Genomic DNA, 19,783 nt, shown 5'->3' on the forward strand with positions numbered 1-19,783 from the left:
TCTCCGCACATCAGTATCCCGCTTCTGAGAGATGTCCCTGGTTCACGTGTACACGTCTAAATGTGTGTTTTGTACGTTCCCTTACTGTGCTAAAACAAAAGTGTGCCAGTCACATATTCCTGCTGAGACACTGCTCATTGTTTGTGTTCCTCTTCCAGGCGCATGGATCTGTGTGTGCTGCTCTGATTGAGCCGTCTGGCACTCCAACTTGGGGAGAAACATGACACTGCTATGTGGAGTTGCACTTCTCTCTCACACACGAGTACTTTTGCCTCCCGCTTCCCCTCCAAGGCCTCACACACATGCTGCCAGTCAGACTAAAAGCATCTCCATGGTACGGGGTGATCTCTGGCTTTTTTTCCACAATCTGGCAGAATGAAACACATCAAGATTTCTGAGGGCTATGAAAACATAACAAAATGTCTTAGGGCTAATGGGACGTGAGCTACAGCTGGAAAAGATGTATAGACAGAAGAGTGAACCTGCCCAGGCAGTTCCTATTTTGCATCGCTGTGGGAATGTTACCAAACTGTCTTAATTTGGGCCATTTGTACTAGTCTCAGTTCTGTTCTGTAATCAGTGCCAGACTAATCTTTATCCTTTTTAAAATTTTATTTTTCTTTTTTATTCAGGGTAAATGTAGCCATTTCTGGTGCTATGTTATGTACTGACCATTAAATTTTTTCTGCCTTCTGTACCTGAAAATATTTCAATGCTTGCTAAGAATTAACTACATGATTCATTTAGCAATGCTGTCTGCACTGGCAGCGTGGTTTTGCTGTTTACAGTTATTAAAATGAAGGACTATCAACACCATTAGACACAGACTATCTGAACTGCATACTATTTATATAGAGACTTTAATTCTAATGCTCTTCTAATCTTCATGTAAAACAGTTTGGTTTTTTTAATGCTATAGACACTTTTTTAAACAAAGGCTTCCCTTTCTTTTGTGTGGAGGGAGTTTTATAACTGGGCAGCCACCAGTCTTAAGAGTATCCCTTTGGACGAAATGTTCTTTGATAAGAGCTGTGCTATTTCTGAACACATTCCCTGAGCTACTGTGCTTTTCTTACACAAAATCAAAACGTATTTGAAGGGTGAGGTTGACCATAAACCAAGCTGATTTAAAAATGCATGTGGTGATGGGAGAGAATTTGGCTTTATTTTTCTTTAAAACATGGTAGGTGATTTCTCTCTGTGTGAGTAGCTTTCCTTCACTGTGACCTGTCCTTACGAGACCATAAGGTGAGAGGCTGAAGCTCAGGTCTGGTTTTCCAAGAGATATGTGGATGAAGGTATTTAGGGATTTTTAAGCTGGTATTTTCAAACCCACGAGATTTAGATACCAACTGCTCATCAATGCAAAGAGGGAATCTGAGTGTCTTCAGCAGCTCTGGAAATCTCTGTTTCCATCGCAGCCCCTTTTACACTGAACAATATAAGGAGTATACTTAGAGTCTGAAGTGAGATGCTGCACTGTAACAGATGCCCAGAGCCTGCCCTGGTACCCTCAATGAATCTCATATTTCTTTAATTCCTGGCTGGACCTTCTGGTGGGTCTCACTGCCCTGAGATGGGAACAGCATATGAGCATAAGGCCTCTGGCAAAAAATCAGGAGCAGCCCCCTGCCCCCTGCACCTCCTGGTACCTGGGATGAGCTGCCCTGTGTGCTTGCCCTGCCATGCATTGATTCTCCCCCAGGGTTTGGGGTGAGCTGGCTCAGGTCCATGAAGCAGAAAGGCCATGCCTGTGACAACCCTCCTCTCCATATAGGTGGGGTAAAGTGGGAAAAGTGTTGGATTGAGGAGGTTTAACACCTTGAGGCTGAGCAAAGCAGTGAGCCCCCTTGGTGGGAGACTCCTCCCATCCATGTCATGTACCCTGGTGAGTCTGGCATGTGTTGATGCTGGAGGTGCGACTGCGGTGAGATGCTGTACCTGGCAACACATTTACAGGGCATTCCAAATTTGTGGGTATCCTACAGCAAGTGAGATGAATGCTGCCCAGGGGACTGTTTTTGAAAAGCTAGCATCCTTGTTTGCACAGCATTTTTGAATGAATATAGACCAGAAGAGTAGAGGCACAACTATCTTAGCTCAACAGCAGCTAGTGATCTAAGCAGTGCTTTAATCTATTCCCAGTGCATATAATCTGAGATCTCTTGAAATGAAGCAAGCTGCTTCTGAAGCAATTGCTTTCAAAAATGTCCATTAAAAATTCATTGCTAATTGCAAATAATCAACAGAGATTGGAGGAACAGGTGCAAGATCCACTGGAATCACTAGCAGTCTCTTTTTATCTTGAATCAGTCATTCCAAAATCAAATCTTTGATGTAGGCTGGTTGAGAGGATACTCTAGGTAGAATTGTTAGCAAAGAGAGGTTTGCATTTTTGGTTTGAGATTTTTGCAGCCTAGCAAGTAAACAACTGAGAAACACTATTTTTGTTTGATCTACTAATTGCAGTTTTCAGCCCTGTGCAATTAGGTGACTGGAAGAGCAGTAAGGCCAGGACAGATTTCTACACACAGCTATTGTTAGGAAAGGCATGGATAGTGTAGAGGTAAATAATTGGGATGGAAGATAATGAACACATGCTATATACAATAGACAATATATACTACCCATCTTTTATAAGCATTAGGCATCTGCATTTCTGTAGGGTGTGTATGTGGTTTGTATGTAGGTATGTCCTGGTTTATTTGGACATATGTCTGCAAATACAGTCAGATTCACACTCAGAGTGTCAGTACCTCAGTACATGTTGCCTTTAAAAACTGTTACAGATGGCACATCCTCTAGGATGGAGTTTGACAGCAACAATTGTGTGGTTGGCTTGATGGTGCTTGATAAAATCATGAGAACAGAGGAGAGTAAGGTGCTTAGGCAATGCTTAAGTTAATCTCATGCCTTCCCATCAAGCCAAGCATTACACTAAGGAGCTATTCACAACAGAGGAAGGAAAAGATGCAGTTCAAGATGGGAAGCGTCCTGCTGTCTCTTCTTTTCTGGTACAAAGGTATGCACTTTGCCTCCTGAGAGGCAATTTCAGATATCCCTCTTTGTGTTTCCTGTTTCAGCCACTCTTTCTTCTGCCAGGGGCTGTGGGGTACAGAGCAAGCTCTTCTCTACATTCTCATGGAAACATAATAATTCAGGGAAAGGCAAAATGTGGAGGAGATGTGTAATTTATGCACATGAGTGAGCAGCATTCTTACAGATCTATGAATATTCAGTAGTAAAACTCTGTTTCAAAAAAATAATTGCAGTGTAAAAAAATTGCCATATAATTTGTCAAAATATGAATTTGCAAAGAAAATTGTAGTGCAGCTGAGCCAGTGTGTAAATCATAATGCTGATTTGAAAAATGAGGTACAGTATAACATGAAAGACTGGCCCTTCATTAATCAAAACTCTTGATTAATCAAAAACTGATGATTTTCTCTAGCAGCAGACATTGCTGATGAAGACTGCCTTTTTTCTTAAGGCCTTTCCAGGTATTTTGGCCCGGGAAAGGCTTCCAAAGACACTTTTAGAACAAAAAAGCAATTCTTAAGTCTAGAAAATGGGGAAGGTATTCATCAGTTTTGAGGCTTTCTCATACTCATTTTTCAGAAAAGTAGCAACAAAAGTAGGTAAGTGGGAGCTAGAAGGAGCCAGAAAATTTAGGGTCACAATCTCCTTCCATTTTAATTCACCCAGCTGTGGAGAACAAGGAGATAATTTCCTGGTTCATATTTAAATTTCTGGCTTCATCGAAGCCAATGGCAAAGCTGCTTTCTTCTTAAATCAGGCTGCGGGTTGCTCTTGGTAAATGCTGGGCAGTGTCTACCGACATGAATGTGTGAATCAAGTATGATCTGTCAGGGTGAAGAACAGATTAATCAGACAGTCCAACTTGTCTCCTGTGGGTGTTGAATTCCAAGTGTTTTGGTATGTCTGTTTTTTTCTATCTTTGTCTGTTTCCGTTGAATATTTTGCTCTATCAAACTTCATGGTAGTAACATAAGTGCTCCTCCACTAGCCATGCCTTCATTTCATCTTGTTATGTTTGGCTGTACACAGCTCTGTCTAATTAATAGGTCTTTCTGTTCATCTCCCAGCAAATATTTGTACACTCTCCTTGTACCTTATCTCTTCACTCTCCTTTGTTTCACTTGTGAAGATTACTGGTGCCTGAGCTTCTAGGAAGAGCGTTTTTATACAGGCTCCAGCATTTTTTCCCCTATGGGTGGCATAACTGCAATTAGTCCTTGGAATAAGTTCATGTACCTTGCTCTGAATCCCAGACACAGCTTGCTTTTAATAGACACCCACACATCAGGATATTTTTGGAGAGCCTGCAGTGAAAAATAAGTTGCAAGATCACTTTCCAGGCATCACTCCTTTGGTATTTAATTTATTTTCTTAATTTATTGTATTTCTTAATTTACTCGTTTTTTCTGCTTCGTGGTGTCCTCCTGCGGATAAAACGAGAGCAGCCCAGGTGCCCCTCACACTCCTGCCTCTCCCAGCACGAAGGTGCCGCTAGGTCAGCACTCGGAGCTACGTGCACTGATGCCAGGATAAGCCGCTTAGCTTATTTTCCCTGGCAGAGCAAGTGGCTTAGAGGAGCACCCGCAGCCCCCGCGCCTTGGCTGGGCTTGTGTTTGCTGGGGGCACACCAGAGCAGCAGCAGCAGCAGCATATGGTGCAGCAGGAAGGCTCCTGCGACGAGAGCGCAGCAGCTGCGGGGCCCCTCGGGGCGAGGGGGAGCGCCCCGAGCCCCGGGCTGACACGAACGCGCTTTTAGCGCGCTGAAAGTGACGCGCCCGCACCGCCAGACTCCGCCCGTGCTCGCTGCTGCACCTCGAGGAACAAGCGCATCTCAGCCGTTCGGGAGACGGGATTTCTCTGTTTTCACCTCTGTTTTTGTAGCTTTGAAAAAACAAACAACAAGAACAACCCCCCCCCCCCCCCAAAAAAAAAAAAAAAAAAAAAATTAAAGGCTCAAACATGCCTTTGGATCACAGTAAATAGTATCTTTAGTAGTGCTGCCCTTTAGTATAATCAATGCATCTAATGAAATTACTATGCAGGCAATGTTCTGCGTAGTTCCAAGCAAGAAGGAACAAACGTCAACAAGATCAGAAAATGCTGAAAGTTTTCTAAGGAACACTTGGGGAAAAAAGATAATTAATTATATATCTCTTAAGGAAAAAAGGGGAAAAGGTTGATTTTTTTTTTCCAAATTATTTAAGCTTTTTTCAAATATTGTCACAACGTAAAAAAATTAGTGGAAACATTATGGAAAAAGAGAAATTAATATGAATTAAATAGGTGCAATTGTGATTACTTAAATGTGTTTTTATTGCCTTCAAATAAATACCAGTAAATATTAAATGAACCACAATACAAATGAATGAAAATCAAAACCTAATGAAAATTATTCAAATAAGGAAAATTAAACGGAAATTAAAATAATACAACTGTGAAAATTCCCCATAAAACGAAGGAGGAAAAGAACAGCTGATTTAAAGCTTGAGACAGAAGGTTAAGACAAAGTATGAGACCTCCCCTGTGCAAGCTGATGCTGGTGCTGGTTCTCTTGCCCTCAGTTTCTGGCTCTGACCGAGCCTGCCGGTGATTAGCAGAGATCAGTGCTCGCAGGCTGGTGTGTGCCGGGGTGTTGGTGTGCTGCTGGGGCCACAGTATCATCTACAGGAGATGCGGGCTGAGCTTTTGGCCCAGCTTTAGGTGTTGGAGTCCCTGGATGGGCACCCTGCTTTCACCAGGCCAGCCTGGCTTCCGATGTCTTTGGGTGGACACAGATCTGCACGTGTCCTGGGGGTCCCTGCCTGCCGGCACAGCTCCCAAGGACCATTTAAAGCCCACGCTTTTTAGAGATAAAAGCACTGCTTGCACAACACACGGTTCCATGGAGCCTGCCTAGTGTGGCCATGGAAAAAGCCCCGGGGGAAAATCAACAAAAGCAATCACGAAGTGTGTGGGCAGGGGAGCTGTGCTTGCCAAGGGTACCTGGGGACTGGCCACAGCTGCAGCAGGGGCCCCAGGGGCCATTGCCTCTGGCACAGGGGCAGGGAGGGATGGGGAGAACGCCACGAATGTGGCAGCTTCCCGAAATGCACCTTCTTACGGAGGCTGGTGCCACCTGATGTGAGTCACCTCACTCGGCTGGCACGATTTTCAGGGCTGGGATGTAAAAATAGCCTCAGTTAATAATATAGCAAGACACAAACTAGCACCCAATGGGCACAGAGGCGCTGCAATGCTTTTTTCAGTGTCTCAACCCTCTGTATTGCGTACAGGCTGTTACCTAACTCTGCTTCCTAACTCTGCTGTCTAATGTGGTGCTCAGGTTAAAGAGGGCCTTTCAGAAAGCATGATAAAACCACTGCCACTCATTCCAGCCATGCCTTTCATTTTTGTGACTTTCTGGAGCTTTTCTGGGGCTCCAGTCTTATTTTCCTGGGGTTCAAGCTGTTTTCCCTTCCCCTACCCCACAACCCTCAGGTGCTGAAGGGAAGCAGGTGCCTATCTATGCAAAAGGAGTCATTGTGCCCAGAAAGCACGGCTGCATCATGGGGGGATTGCTCTCCACTGGGAGGAGAGAAAATAATTTTACCTGTCTGAGTGCTGTTAAACTGAGATGTTGCTTACAGAGATGAGAGAAAAAGTTAACTATTTTCCAGCTGAAGCTTCTAGAACATCTATATAATAAAGTCATCAGAAATTTCCCCATGCTTTTCCTGCAATGATCAGGTTTATGTGAACTTATTCCAGCAAATCGAGTGACTGACATTTATTCTGTGTTCTATTTTATTTCTCTCTTTTCATATTTATAATGTGCTTTCTCATGCTTGTATATCTGTCATTAATTCCTACACTAAAAGATGACTTGCTGCTGTGACTTTATGGTCAGGATAGTGAATATGATTTCTCAGAGTTACTGTATTGAAATGTGCTCAGCCTTTGGCAGTGTTACTTCTGCCCACACTTATCTTCCTCCATTCTTTCTCTTGTTTAATCACATTCCTAATGATTACAATTTTTCTGAGACACACAATTACCTGTTCCTGTCATTAAAATGCCAGCAGTAAGTTTTCTTGCTATTGATCACCCCTTTTCCCAAGTAGCCCTAAGCTGTGGCTGCTGCTTTATCCAACTTCCACCTCACCTTGGCACTCCAGGGCTACCTCTGCCAGCTCTTTTCTTTCTGCCCCAAACCTGGACCAGTTCCTGGTGTACCGCTCCCCTCCATCCTGCTCAGCAGGAGGTGCCAAGTGGAGACATCCCAGGACCTGGGCTCCAGCCCAGCCTCACCAGGACAGGTTCCCTGACACAAAATCATCCCCTGGATCTTGTCCCAAGCCCTGGTTCCTAAGTCCTGCGCTATGGGATAGCATTTGTGCATGGCAGTGCTCTGGACACAGCACACTGCAGGGTGGGATGAAGGGACAGGAAAGGCGTATGCCTTATTACCCTGCCTCCCACAAACACAGATAATAATTTATTTCACTGAACTGATGGTTTGTCAAATGTCCTGGGGGGCTGTAAATAGAGCTCTTTCCTTTTTAGTGTTTTGGGGTTTTTTTCAGTCCTGTGCTTTTAAAACAACAGCCCCTGGCGGCCGTGCAGGACTTACGACTCTCCCTTGAATTGCAGCAATTCGTTCTGTCTGACCTACAATTACCAATTATCTTTGTAACCTTCCTTGAAGGCAAACATGCTCGCTATAAAAGCATGCTGCCCATCACATTTTTGGACTATTGGCAGCCAGCTTTCCTCTTCATTTCCTTTGTAGGACAGGGCCTACAGCTGTAAACACACCAATATATCAATTACTATGTTTTGTGGCCAACTGCAGGCAAGGGCATCTTTTGTTGCTTTCCTCTCACAAGGCCAGGGGTTATCAGGCTGCACTGCCCAGGCAGGGCATTTGACCATCCACTGCTGTGCTTACCCCAAGCCAAGCCTGCTGCTCCCCTGTGCCATGGTTGGATGGCTGAGCCCCCTGCGGGAGTGAGCCCTTAGCAGTTCACCTGTCCGAGCTGAAAAAGGCGAAGCTGAGCTCCTGTTTGAGGTGTTTTAATCAGCAAGTTATGCTGTGAGGGGTGCAGGTGCCCAGCCCAGCTGGGACAGCCAGAGGGGCAGCACGCCAGCACCTGTGCCCTGGCGCTGCCTTTGCACCACTGTGTGTTGTGGGGCTGACCCAATGAAACATTGCATTGACAAAAGGGCTTTTGTGCTTGAAATTCCCTCCCTTGCTTAATTTGCAGTTGTGTCCCCTGGCAGATGAGGCTAAAAGCCCTTGAAGCCACTCTCATAGCTCTGGAGCAGGCACCACTGGCTGAGTGCAGTGACCCACGCAACGCTGGGTGACCTGGGGAGGTCGATTTATTCCTGGTGGTTGAATGGGTGCTACCACACATCCACCCACCTGAAATCTGTTCATTTTTTCCTGTTGTTTCACTCACAGCTGTTGAGTTTCCAGCTGCATGTGTCAATGGCATATTAAATTTTGATCTTGGCTCTCAAAGGGGTGGCCTACTGAAGGGCTCAGCATGGCCACAGAGCAATACTCTATATAATCCTGGTAACTCACATCCCCTTTCCTCACCCCAGGCATGCGGTGCTCAAGAATAGGCCTCACCACACTACTTACTTAACTTCTTCAGGTTAATGGCTGGACTTGATGATCATAGTGGCCTTTTCCAGCCCCTGTTCCAGGCCAAAGTGTATTATACCACCAAAAGAAAAACCCAAAACAACACAAAAAACTTTTCTCCACAAAATCAGTCTCCTAAAGATGAAAATAAAGTGGTTAAACAGATGGAAGGAGCCGAGCCTGCAGCCCCGTGAGCCAGGGATTGCTGGGCAATGGGAACACAGCAGGCTGTGCTGGCTGGGGAGCTGGGATCCCAGATGTCAGGGTAAGGAAGCCCTTGCAGCTGGTGCTCCTGGAGCAGGGCACCTGTCCTGCTGGGAAAGGACACCGCTCTATGGGCCAGAGGGGCAGGAGAGACACCTGCCAGCCTGGATCTCATGCCCCAGGTGCCAATGCCCCTCCAGCACTGGCATCAAACAGAGAACAGGGCAGGCAGGAGAGGCAGGCACTGCAATGCTTTTATTGGCACAGTTTTCTTAAGTGATAAAATCCTGATTTCTATTGTATTGACAGCCAGCATTAACTTAAACCACTTTCACACTCATTTAAGTCAAACCTCTTTGCCCCATGTGGCACAGCACAGGGGTGTCCTTGGGTTTGCCCCTCTACCTTGATTTTCTCATTGCACAATGGAGTCCCAGGGCTTGGCTTGGTAACATTTGTGCTGGGAAAGGTGTAGTGCAGTGTTGTGTGGGATCCCCAGACTATGCTTTCCAAGATGTCTGGAGATGTGCAAGCATGTTTTCCTCCTGAACATATTGGGCTCTGGGTGCCCCCTGCTTCCCTCTTGGGCATGACTAGAAGCCACATCTTTTTATTGGGACTGACGTTTACTTCTTCTTCCAGGGCCAATGCCTTGGGTTAATGTGGTAAGTTCCTGATGGCAGAAATGCTGCTCTGGGATTCTGAAGCACAGGAGACCATCCCTGTGTTAGAGAAAGGAATTTTTAAAAATTTCTTTATCATTTTGTTTTTGGGGGCCTTTCTTTTAGACTCTTGATACATTTAGACTCATTGTCACAACCAAGGAGCAGTTGCATTTCAGTAATAAACTTTGTATATAGTTTATATTTCAGCTGATTATAATTGCTCTGTGTTTGTGAGTCTTTTGAGATGAAACTTGCTATAGAAATGTGAGATGTAAATTCCCAGCATTAGATGTAGCTTCCTAGGCTCAGCAAAGTGACAGGGTATGAATGAATAAATCATAACTAGATTTCAGTGAATAATTCAGAGTCTAATTTATTGGTGAAAAAATCCTCTTTTCGTATTCACAAAACCTCTGGCCCTACAGGCTTTGAAAACCTGATGTCTGACATTTGACTTGTTTTGATGAGTTAGCAGCAGTCATGGTATTACTTTTTTAATATTTATTTTCCTAGCTGTTTGGGAAATATTCTCCCAGTCTAAAAGCTATTTACATACTCTGCTTTGGACCTCACTGTGAAGCCAGAAGAGCCTTTTCAGTAAGGAAAGTGCTCATAAAAAAGCCATTGCAGGCAGGAGATAAAACAGGTCAGATGTTGCAAAAATAGCGTCTATTCCTCCATAGCCACAATGACTAGCTTTCCCTAAGAAAGGAAAAAAAGGAGTCTTTTCTGTGAGATAGATTAGGAAGACCTATTTACACTTCTTTTTTTCTCCCTCACATCCAGAGGGAGTGATCTCAGGCCCAGCACCTTGTGAGGTGTCCTGTCTCCTCCAAAGACACTTGCAATCTGCTGTGGCAGGCTAGGATTTCACCCTTGAAGTTCATCAGCTTACAGATTTTAAGGGGAAAATGTGACAGGGAGACTGTGGAGCAGAAAGACAGAAAAAAATGGATATGGGCAAAATTAGCTGTAAAGCAGAGACTGAGAGGTCCAACATGTGTTTCTCCTCAGGGTGATTCAGGTGTATCTGATTGGGAAGAGGAGATGCCACAAGCATCTGAAGGAAAACCCAGTGGAGGAGTAGCACAAACATGGGCACATGCAGTCCCCTGCTCCTGCCCATGTTCTCTTGCCTTCTCCTGGCAATCAGCTTGGGGAAATATGGTAGATTCGTCAGTCCTTCTGCTATTTATTTGTCCCTACCTCAGGAGTAAATGTTGATTGTATTTCCTGATGTTTGCTTACAGCATCTTTGTTTCTGATCTTTCTCTCCCTCTCTCTTCTTCCCTCCATGCTCACTGCCCAGTTGTGATGGCCCTTTCCCCGGGAGAGGTAAGTCTCTCTGGATAGTTTGGCTGCCAGGTAAATGCTGGGGGTCTGACACTGCCCAGCCCTGGTGCCTTGGGGTGGGAAGGATGGCACCTGGGCCTTCAAGCTCAGGCACATGCTCTGACCTCTGAATCCAAGGGATCCAAGTCATTCTGTGCTTCCTGCTGAGCTGGCAACAGGAAAGGGTCTCAGACAAGGTGCAGCAGTCCAGACAGGCACAAGCATTTGTCTAAGGTTCAGAATTCACATTTGGCCTCGTGACACTACTCTTGATGACTACATTGATTTATTACTCATTTTTTACCTTTCCTTTAGGATGAGAGACTGGAGCTGTGGCACAGCAAGGCTTGCAAATGCGATTGCCAAGGAGGCCCTAACTCGGTGTGGTCCAGCGGGTCTAATGGCTTGGAGTGCATGCCAGGTAACGGAGGGAGCCTTTAGCCGTGTTTGTCTGGTGCCCTTCAGCAGCTTCCCCTCTGCACCCGGCTTGGCAGAGCTGGCACGTTCCAAATCCGGGCTGGTGGAGCTGAACCACTGTGAGGTGAGGGGGTGACCCTGCGCCATCAGGCAGAGGCAGCCCCCATGCCTGGACTTAGGGAGGTCACCCAGGGTGGTCCTTGCTGGCCAGTAACAGTGGACATTTGCCTTTCTCTCCCTGGAGATCTCGGTGCTGGTGCTTCCAGAAACTGCCTGGGGCAGCTACTGCCATGTAGGATTTGCTGTAGGAAACCTTTTGTACCACCTAGGCTCATCCTCCCTTGCTGCAGTTTAGCCTGTGACATCTTCTAGACTCTGCAGGGATCAAGAAAAACAGTTTATTCCCTCTTTGCAGCATATTTTTGGAAGGGAAGGGAAGGGAAGGGAAGGTGGTAGGTTTGGTTGATCTGTCCATAGCCAAGGGACATGTGGACGAGGAGTCATGCTGGATATCCTGGCCAGGCGTGAGGGGGTGTCTCTCACATTAGCATTATGTAGCTGAGTAATGAAGGCATTTTCCTTGTTCTCCTGAATGAGGAACGTTTCCACTGTAACTCCCAGCTGTCCCTGTCCCCAGACAGGGGCTTTGCACTCCCCTTGCCCAGCCCAGCCCAGCCAGTGTGGTGTGGCCTGGCATTCCCTGCTACCCGGGGACAGTTTGCAGAGCAGCCATGCATGGCCAAGGGGAGCAGCCAGCCTCGCAAACACTGAATGACTTTTCTCTGGCTTGGCAGTAACAGTGTTAAATGGCTCAGCTGCTTTAGCTGGGCAGGCACCAGGCATCTGTTTTGGCAGGTCCCTATGCATGGCACAAACAGACTCACCAGAAGGTGACCTGCTAATTGCATTACCGTTGTGTGGTCTGCAGATTAGTGTTGCTAAAAGTAAAGTTGGGTGGTGTTTGAGATAAGCCTGACAACTAGTAAACACACGGGGTACCCTCTTGCTCAAGGAGAGCAAGGCTTTTAATGTGGTGGGAAAGCATGATGTTTCCATGCCTGGAGGAAGGCAGGACAGTGGCTATATGTTTTCATGGGGAAAAACGTGTTAATGAGGTTCCAACTGAGCAAGATATGTTAATGAGATATTGATGCATGCAATATTGACCTAGTAGAGCTTGCTAATGAGACATTGACCACATGGCTGCAGTGCTGGGGAGTTGCACTGCGGAGGCCACAGTCATGCCAGGTTCTGGGCACCCACTGATGCTCCCCATATGTTGATTGTTTTTAACACAGAGCACCATGGTGGTTGTTCAGGCATGGCTAAGGCAAGGAAACCTCTTATCCACAAGTGAAGCTGCGCAGAACTTTGCTTGCTCCTTTATTGCTGAGACCCATGAAACAGACTATGCTAAACTGGAGACTGCAGAGGCTCCACAGGCTGCAAAATCAGAAAGCTGCCCATGATACAGATGTTTGCCTAGGCAATCCCCATGTGACACTTGTGAGTGCCTTCTTTCTGTATATCTTGATACACAATTATAACCTGATCACATAAAAAAAGATTGTAACAAAAACCCCTGCAACTAGGTCCAGGTAGCATGCGGGTGCTCAGCATCACTGAAGTCTTGCCTTCCAGAGCACTGTGTGGTGACCCACCACAGAAAGTTTTAATGATGAATGAATATTTCTTTCTCCAGTAGTTTTGCAGCCAGTGGTAGTCGTGTTGAATTTCTCGCTATTGCAGAAGACAGCTGTGGGGGCAGGACTGTTACCCTGAAGATCTGCAGTCAAAAACTGAGATGGAAATCCCTGAGTCCTCAGCAGGGCTGAACATTACACCTCACTGGCACCTGCGAGTTTTCCACAAGGCAAGGCCACCTCCAGACACAAAGAAGGTCCCCATAGCAGAAAATGCAGATCTGAGGGTGCTTGTGGAGAGATGACCAGAGCTGGCTCAGCAATTCTGCCATGCAAGTAGAGCCATAAGTCAAGACAGTGATTGGAGGAACAGAAGGAGGTAAAGCTCTGCGAGCAAAGAAGTGCCCAGCGTTACTCAAGGACCAGGCAAAAGCTGACAGCCTGGAGGCTGGATCCAGGTTGATGCATCCAGTCAGGCTCTTCTTCCACATGCTTACAAGAAGGAGATTCAGACTGCAACATCTGAATAAAGCCTTTCCCCCAAAATGTTGCAGGCAGAACAAGTCTAGTAAGTTTGAGAGAGAAAGAAGAGTTAGAAATTAACACGAGTGAAGGTTAGAAATGAAGACCCTGTGGCCCCAGGGCAGGTTGTGGTCTGGGATAAGAGCATTCCCAGCATCCTAATCAGGGAGAAGAGAGAGCAGTGAAACCCCAGGAAGAGTTGACAACGTGTGCAAACACACCCAGGAAACAGAGCCATTTCTGTCCCTTAAGGTGTTTTTTCCCTTGTTCTGCAGAGTGTCCCTACCACAAGCCCCTGGGCTTTGAGTCTGGTGCCGTCACCCCCGACCAGATCAGCTGCTCCAACCCTGAGCAGTACACGGGCTGGTACTCCTCCTGGACAGCCAACAAGGCCCGCCTCAACGGCCAAGGCTTTGGGTGAGTTCAAAAGTGCCTCCCTGAGAGGCACCACGGGCTGTGGGTGTGGGGACTGGGGAAACCTGGCAGTGTGGGGGCAGGAGGGTCTGCCTGGGAAGGCACTGTTCAGGACAGAGCGGGGCTGGTGGTGTCCCCCCAGGTGTGCGTGGCTCTCCAAGTACCAGGACAATGCACAGTGGCTGCAGGTCGACCTGAAGGAGGTGAAGGTGATTTCGGGGATCCTCACGCAAGGTCGCTGTGACGCCGACGAGTGGATGACCAAGTACAGCATACAGTACCGCACCGATGAAAACCTCAACTGGGTGTACTACAAGGACCAGACTGGGAACAACCGGGTCAGTGGACTTTGCTCTTTGGCCACTGGTGGAGAGGTGACGTGTTTGGTGACATGAACACACCAGGTCTCTGTGGGAGGTGCCCCAAAAGGGAGATCCTGTGGGAGCAGCAGGGTGGATGGGTCTCAGTGCTCACCCTGCGTCAGGAAGCAGCGCAGAGAGGGGCCATTCCCCCTGTGAGAGTGAGTGTCATGCTGACCAGCGCAGAAGGACAAAATGCATTATTTGTGTTTTCTAATTATCATACTGAAGTCCAGATTAAGCTCAGAGGCATTAGCTGGCATTGCAGAGGAGGCATTACCTCCATGATAAAACCCCTTTCTCAGCTGTGGCCACACAGCCCCATCCATGCTTGGGCACTGCCTGGGGATTCTTTTTATTGCTGTGTCCAGGGATAGTGCATGATCCTGGTGCAGAAAGACCCCTCAGACAAAATCTGCAACTAGTTAAGTCACAACCCACCAAACCATTGTCACACTGCACTTCTTACTGGTTGATTTGAAGCAAAAAATTGCATTGGGGAGATCTTAGAGGTGCCTGTGATCCCTGTGCAGCCCAGCTGGGCTTGGGGATGCCACAGCTGCTGCCTCCCAGGTGTCTTCAATGCTGATCTGTGGGGATGGCACTGTCCTAGCATGGGAGGTTCTGCTGGCTTTGCTGAAGTTCCTGCAGCCCTAGGGAGATGCTGAACTTTACCAAGAAAGCAGGTCATGGCAGCAGATGTGACATCCAGGCCAAGGAATGAGGAAAGGGCCCTCAAATATATTTTTTTATCTATATTGGCATGTGTAGGAGCCTGGCTCATGAACTTCAAAGAGCCAAAGTCAGCCATGCTCACTCCAAACAAGCAGTGCCTTGCTACAGGAAGGCGAAGGTGAGAGAATGGGAGGAGAATGGGGTAAGATTTTCTGGCCTAACCATAAAAAGTTCAGGAACGATGGGGGAAAATGACCTACTTAGAAAACTGAATCAGTGTGACAAAAATGTCTACATCTGGCTATTTTTAAAGTATTTTGTTTAGAGGGTAGAGGGGAAGGAGCCTCCTCCTCCTCTGCTCTGCACAGGCACCTAAAACTCGTGGGACAGAATTTCCAGCCCCCTAACCAGCCACCCACCCCTCCCTTCACAGGTTTTCTATGGCAACTCGGACCGCTCATCCTCGGTGCAAAACCTGCTGCGGCCGCCCATCGTGGCCCGCTACATCCGCCTGATCCCGCTGGGCTGGCACGTGCGCATCGCCATCCGCATGGAGCTCCTCGAGTGCCTGGGCAAGTGCGGCTGAGCGCTGTGTCCAGGGGAGGCTCTGTGGGTGTCTGCCCGTGCAGCCGCCCTGCCTCGCTCCGCTGCCACTCCTGCGGTGTAAACGCCCAGCCTGCAAAGGGAGGGGCTGTCCTGAATAAAATGTTCTTTCACACCACGCCTGGTGATACAGCTGATGGGGGCTTGTGGGACACACTCTGGGGAAGAGGAAGGTTCAGGGCCATGGCTTGGATCCTATGAGATGTGGTGCTTCTGGCCCTGGGTGTTAGGTTGGGGAAATGATCACCATGATGTGCTGTGAACACTGAAATAAATGCAGGTGGGGTCCAAAGGCAGGGCTTGGATTCTCTTTGGGTGGGCAGGTGTGTGTCAGGACAGACATCTCACCTTCATGCTCTGAGATGGGGCTGGAGCCAGATCTGGCCCGTCCCCAGTACAAGGGCACATCTGAATTTCACACTCTCAAATTATCTCAAATCTGCTTGTATCAGGAACCCTCTGGCCTGAGCTGCTGTGGCTGGTTTTAGGACAGACATCAGTGCCTTGAGCACCAGGTGGACAAACCGTCTCTGTATCCTCTAGGTTTTTGCACTGACACATCGTGGGGACCCCAGGGCACTTTTGCTCCTTGTGGATGTTTGGGCACACACAGAGGGACTCACTCTTATTAACTGTTTGATCTCCATGGCCTGATCTCCAGTGGATATTTAGCACCCAAGGAATTTGGGGCACATGGATGATGAACCCATCTTCCTGGGGTGATGGCCCAATTACTAAAGTTCATGTCCCTGCCTTGGCCCAGGAGCCAATGCCCAACACAGCCCAGGTGGGAACTGCAGCTCCCACAGCTCCCATGAGGGAGGGTTCTGGGGAGCTCTGGAGTGCCAGCTTTGGTTTGCCTTTCCACAAACCTGTGGCACAAACCTGGCAGGCACCAGAGGCCTTTTCCCTATTTTCTAACAATCTGTGCATCTCTCCAAAGAGTCACAGCATCAGAACCTGAGCTGTCTCAGGGAAGAGAGGTGAGGCATGAAGACAGTGGCACTGAGGCAGCCCGTCTGCCTCTCCTGTCCTCTCCCTATGGGCAGGGAGGTGAATGCTTGGTGTGCAGGGCAGGAGTTCAGATGTGACTAAAACCAAATGAGGTGTGACCAAGACCATGAGAAAAGCCTTTGGATGGCTGTGCAATTCATCACATTCATTTGCGAGAGCAGATGTTTTTGCCTTGTTTTTTTCTTGTATATAGAGACAAATAATAGCTGTCAGGAAAATAAGCTCTTCTGGCAAGTCTGAAAGCTGCTCCACTAACCAACAATATGAAGTCTACAGAGATGTAGAAAAGACCAATTCCCATGTGCTGAGATGATTGCTATACACCAGTACTCCCTTGCTTCCCTCCCACCTCCTCATCTGTGGATAGCATTCTTGCCTATCCACAAATTGGTCTAGGGACATATTTTCTTAATAAGAAATCACTGTGTGGTTCTCTTAATGCTGAACAGTCGAGGCAAGATCTACTGAGAAGATCCACTGAGCTCGAGGCACTTCCTTGGCAGCCAAGCTGTGGGACCAGCATGGTATAGCAGCCTCCCTGGAGGCACTGCACATCCAGCAATAGGGAGACAAGGGCTCCCCACCAGCCATTGCAGCTCATCTTGCTAACACCAACACTGAAAGTTGAAGCATTTCCAGGCCCTGGATGCAGTTCCCAACATATTAACACACACCTGCCCTAAAAGCAGCACAGGCAGCTCTGCTCCATGTCCTGGTGGATGGTAATGGGGGATGGAGCCTTGGCGCTGATGTTTTGCTGCATGACTGAGGAGTGGAGGGGTGGCTGTGAGGGGCAGAAGGATGGACTGGGCACGAGCTGGTGAATATCTGTATCACCCCAAAGCAGTTAAGCTTGACAGTAGCTAGTCAAAGCCTTGTCTGTGACTGGCCTCTGACAAGCTTCTATGCACAGTCCAGGGTTTTTCAGTTGTCTGGTTTCAGAAATGCACCCCGTGGCAAAGACCAGAAGCTCCTGTGAGATTTGGAAGAGCTGGCAGGCTTAATGAACAGCCTGAATGGATGGACCACACGCCACTATATGCCAAGATACCACACTAAATTACGTATCTGCACATGACCGATCCTACACAGAGGATATAATAAAACCTTGGGGGAAGAAAATACTGTCTAGGTAGAAAGGACCTGTGCTACTCTTCCAGCCTCCCACCTTCAAAGAAATCACTAGAACTTTTTCTAGATTGAAATGTATGACAACAAATAACATGGAACTAACTGCCACACAGTGCATTTCACAGTTCATTTGCCTCTTGCTTTGCCCTGTCCTTTGCCTGCAGTTCACCTCTCCAGCTTGCATGGGGAAGGGACCTACTTCTGACTTGCAACTAAATGGTTCCTGCTAAAGCAGGAGTTTCTGTTCTGATCCTTGCTATGCAGCTCACTTGCTAATTGACCTCTGGAAATTCACTTAACCTCTGCCTCTTATATAAAAAGAAGAGTGCTGAGAGGCTTAATTAATTAAGTGGTCCTAAAATGCTTTTAGAATTGCATTCGACTTCCACTTCTGCATAAATTCAGCACATTGCAGTAACAGTGTGACTGAAGCCATTATGAAAGTCAGACAGCACCAGCCAAAGTATAATGACATAAATACAAAAGCTTTTCCTCATAATCACAGAATCACAGAATGGTTTGGGTTGGAAGGAACCTTAAAGATCACTTAGCTCCAATATCCCTGCCATGGGCAGGGGCATATTCCACTAGACCAGGTTTCTCAGAGCCCCATCCAACATAGCCTTGAACACCTCTAGGGATGGGGAGTCCACAGCTTCTCTGGGCACTCTGTCCCAGTGCCTCACCACCCTCACAGAAAAGAGTTTCTTCGTAATATCTAAACTAAACCTGCCCTAGTTTAGCTTACTGCCATTCCCCCTTGTCTTATCACTACATGCCCTTGTGAAAAGTCCCTCTCCAGCTCTATTGCAGCCCCCTTTATGTACTGGAGGGTGCTATAAGGTCTCACTAGAGCCTTCTCTTCCAGACCCAAATCTCTCAGCCTGTTTTCATAGGAGAGGTGTGCCAGCCCTGTGATCACCTTAGTGACCTGCCTCTGGACTTGCTCTAATAGGTTCACATCTTTCTCATGTTGGAGGCCCAGACCTGGACACAGCACTCCAGCTGGAGTCTCATCAGAGCAGAGCAGAGCAGAGCAGAGCAGAGCAGAGGGAGATAATCCCCTCCCTCACCCTGCTGCCCACACTGCTTTTGATGCAGTCCAGGATACAATCGGCCTTCTGGGCTGCAGGTGCACTTTTTCATGCTGAACTTTTCATTCACCAGCAGCCCCAAGTCCTTCTGCTCAGGGGTGCTCTTGATCTGTTCCTCCTCCAATCTGTATTTTTGCTTGTGACTTTCTTGACCCACATGCAGGACCTTGCACTTGGCCTTGTTGAACTTCATGAAGTTTGCACAGGCCCAGCTCCCAAGCCCTGCCCAGGTCCCTCTGGATGGCTTCCCTTCCCTCCAGCATGTTGACTGCACAACAGGGGTTGGTGAGAGTGCACCCAATGCCACTGTCCATGTTGCTGACAAAGATGTTAAACAATCCTGCGGTCTTTACCTGCAGAGATAGGGAGACCAATGTATGGCTTTGTAACTGCATAAAACACAAGGGGTTTGAAATAGGGAGTAGGACTAAGAACTGCCTTCAGCTTTATGACCTGGATTTTTAGGATGGGATGCTTAGAGAGAAGTGAGGGCACCAGTGGTCCTGAGAAGTCAAACTTGTCCAATCTAAGTTATCTGATCAGAGACTGCCTCAGGCTTCCAGATCAGCCACTTCATTTGTAAGTAAATAGTCCCTTTATCTTAATGGGTACATGCAGGAATTATCCCTTCTCTTCCATCCAGAGAAAAATGTCCACTCTGCCCTCCATCCCATGGGGGACTAATACTGACTACACTGTGTTGGGGCCTTCCCCCCTGCCATGTAGCCCTGGGAGAGGGGCCCTGAGGGGAGGCACGGTGTTTCCCTGCCCCTGGGCAGCCTCGTTCCCCATTGGTTGTTTTGTGTTCCCTGCGCAGGCAAGGACCCTCGGGTCCCGTGACTGGAACAGTTCCTCGGCAGAGCCCCGGCCATGCGGCTGGAGAAATAAACATCTCTGAAACATCTATCAATAATCAGTCCATATATATTTCTCTTCCACGGGCCTCCTTGTTTGATACATCGTGTTACAGAATCCCCACTGTAACAACACTGGAGCTACCACACTGAAGTGCTCAACCTCTTCAAGGAGATGGCCACTC

At 47.6% G+C, this 19,783-nt stretch overlaps 1 protein-coding gene across 1 annotated transcript; it reads left to right on the plus strand.

Moving 5' to 3' along the window:
- Positions 1 to 2,928: 2,928 nt before the first annotated feature.
- On the plus strand, positions 2,929 to 15,623 carry RS1 (retinoschisin 1). The gene is made up of 6 exons (XM_042036997.1): positions 2,929 to 3,022; positions 10,850 to 10,875; positions 11,188 to 11,293; positions 13,730 to 13,871; positions 14,011 to 14,206; positions 15,336 to 15,623. The coding sequence occupies exons 1-6, from the start codon at positions 2,971 to 2,973 to the stop codon at positions 15,486 to 15,488; spliced, it is 675 nt and encodes a 224-aa protein (XP_041892931.1). The 5' UTR covers positions 2,929 to 2,970; the 3' UTR covers positions 15,489 to 15,623.
- Positions 15,624 to 19,783: the final 4,160 nt, after the last annotated feature.

Source organism: Corvus kubaryi, unplaced genomic scaffold (genome assembly GCF_017639235.1).
Source record: "Corvus kubaryi isolate FWS band 111438036 unplaced genomic scaffold, C.kubaryi_AGA036_p1.0 133, whole genome shotgun sequence".
In the NCBI taxonomy this organism is placed as follows: Eukaryota; Metazoa; Chordata; class Aves; order Passeriformes; family Corvidae; genus Corvus; species Corvus kubaryi.

Coding starts and splice junctions, on each gene's coding strand:
- RS1 (XM_042036997.1), top strand. CDS start 2,971: ATGCAGTTCAAGATGGGAAGCGTCCTGCTGTCTCTTCTTTTCTGGTAC. Junction 3,023..10,849: donor TCTTCTTTTCTGGTACAAAG/GTATGCACTTTG, acceptor CTCACTGCCCAG/TTGTGATGGCCCTTTCCCCG. Junction 10,876..11,187: donor TGGCCCTTTCCCCGGGAGAG/GTAAGTCTCTCT, acceptor CCTTTCCTTTAG/GATGAGAGACTGGAGCTGTG.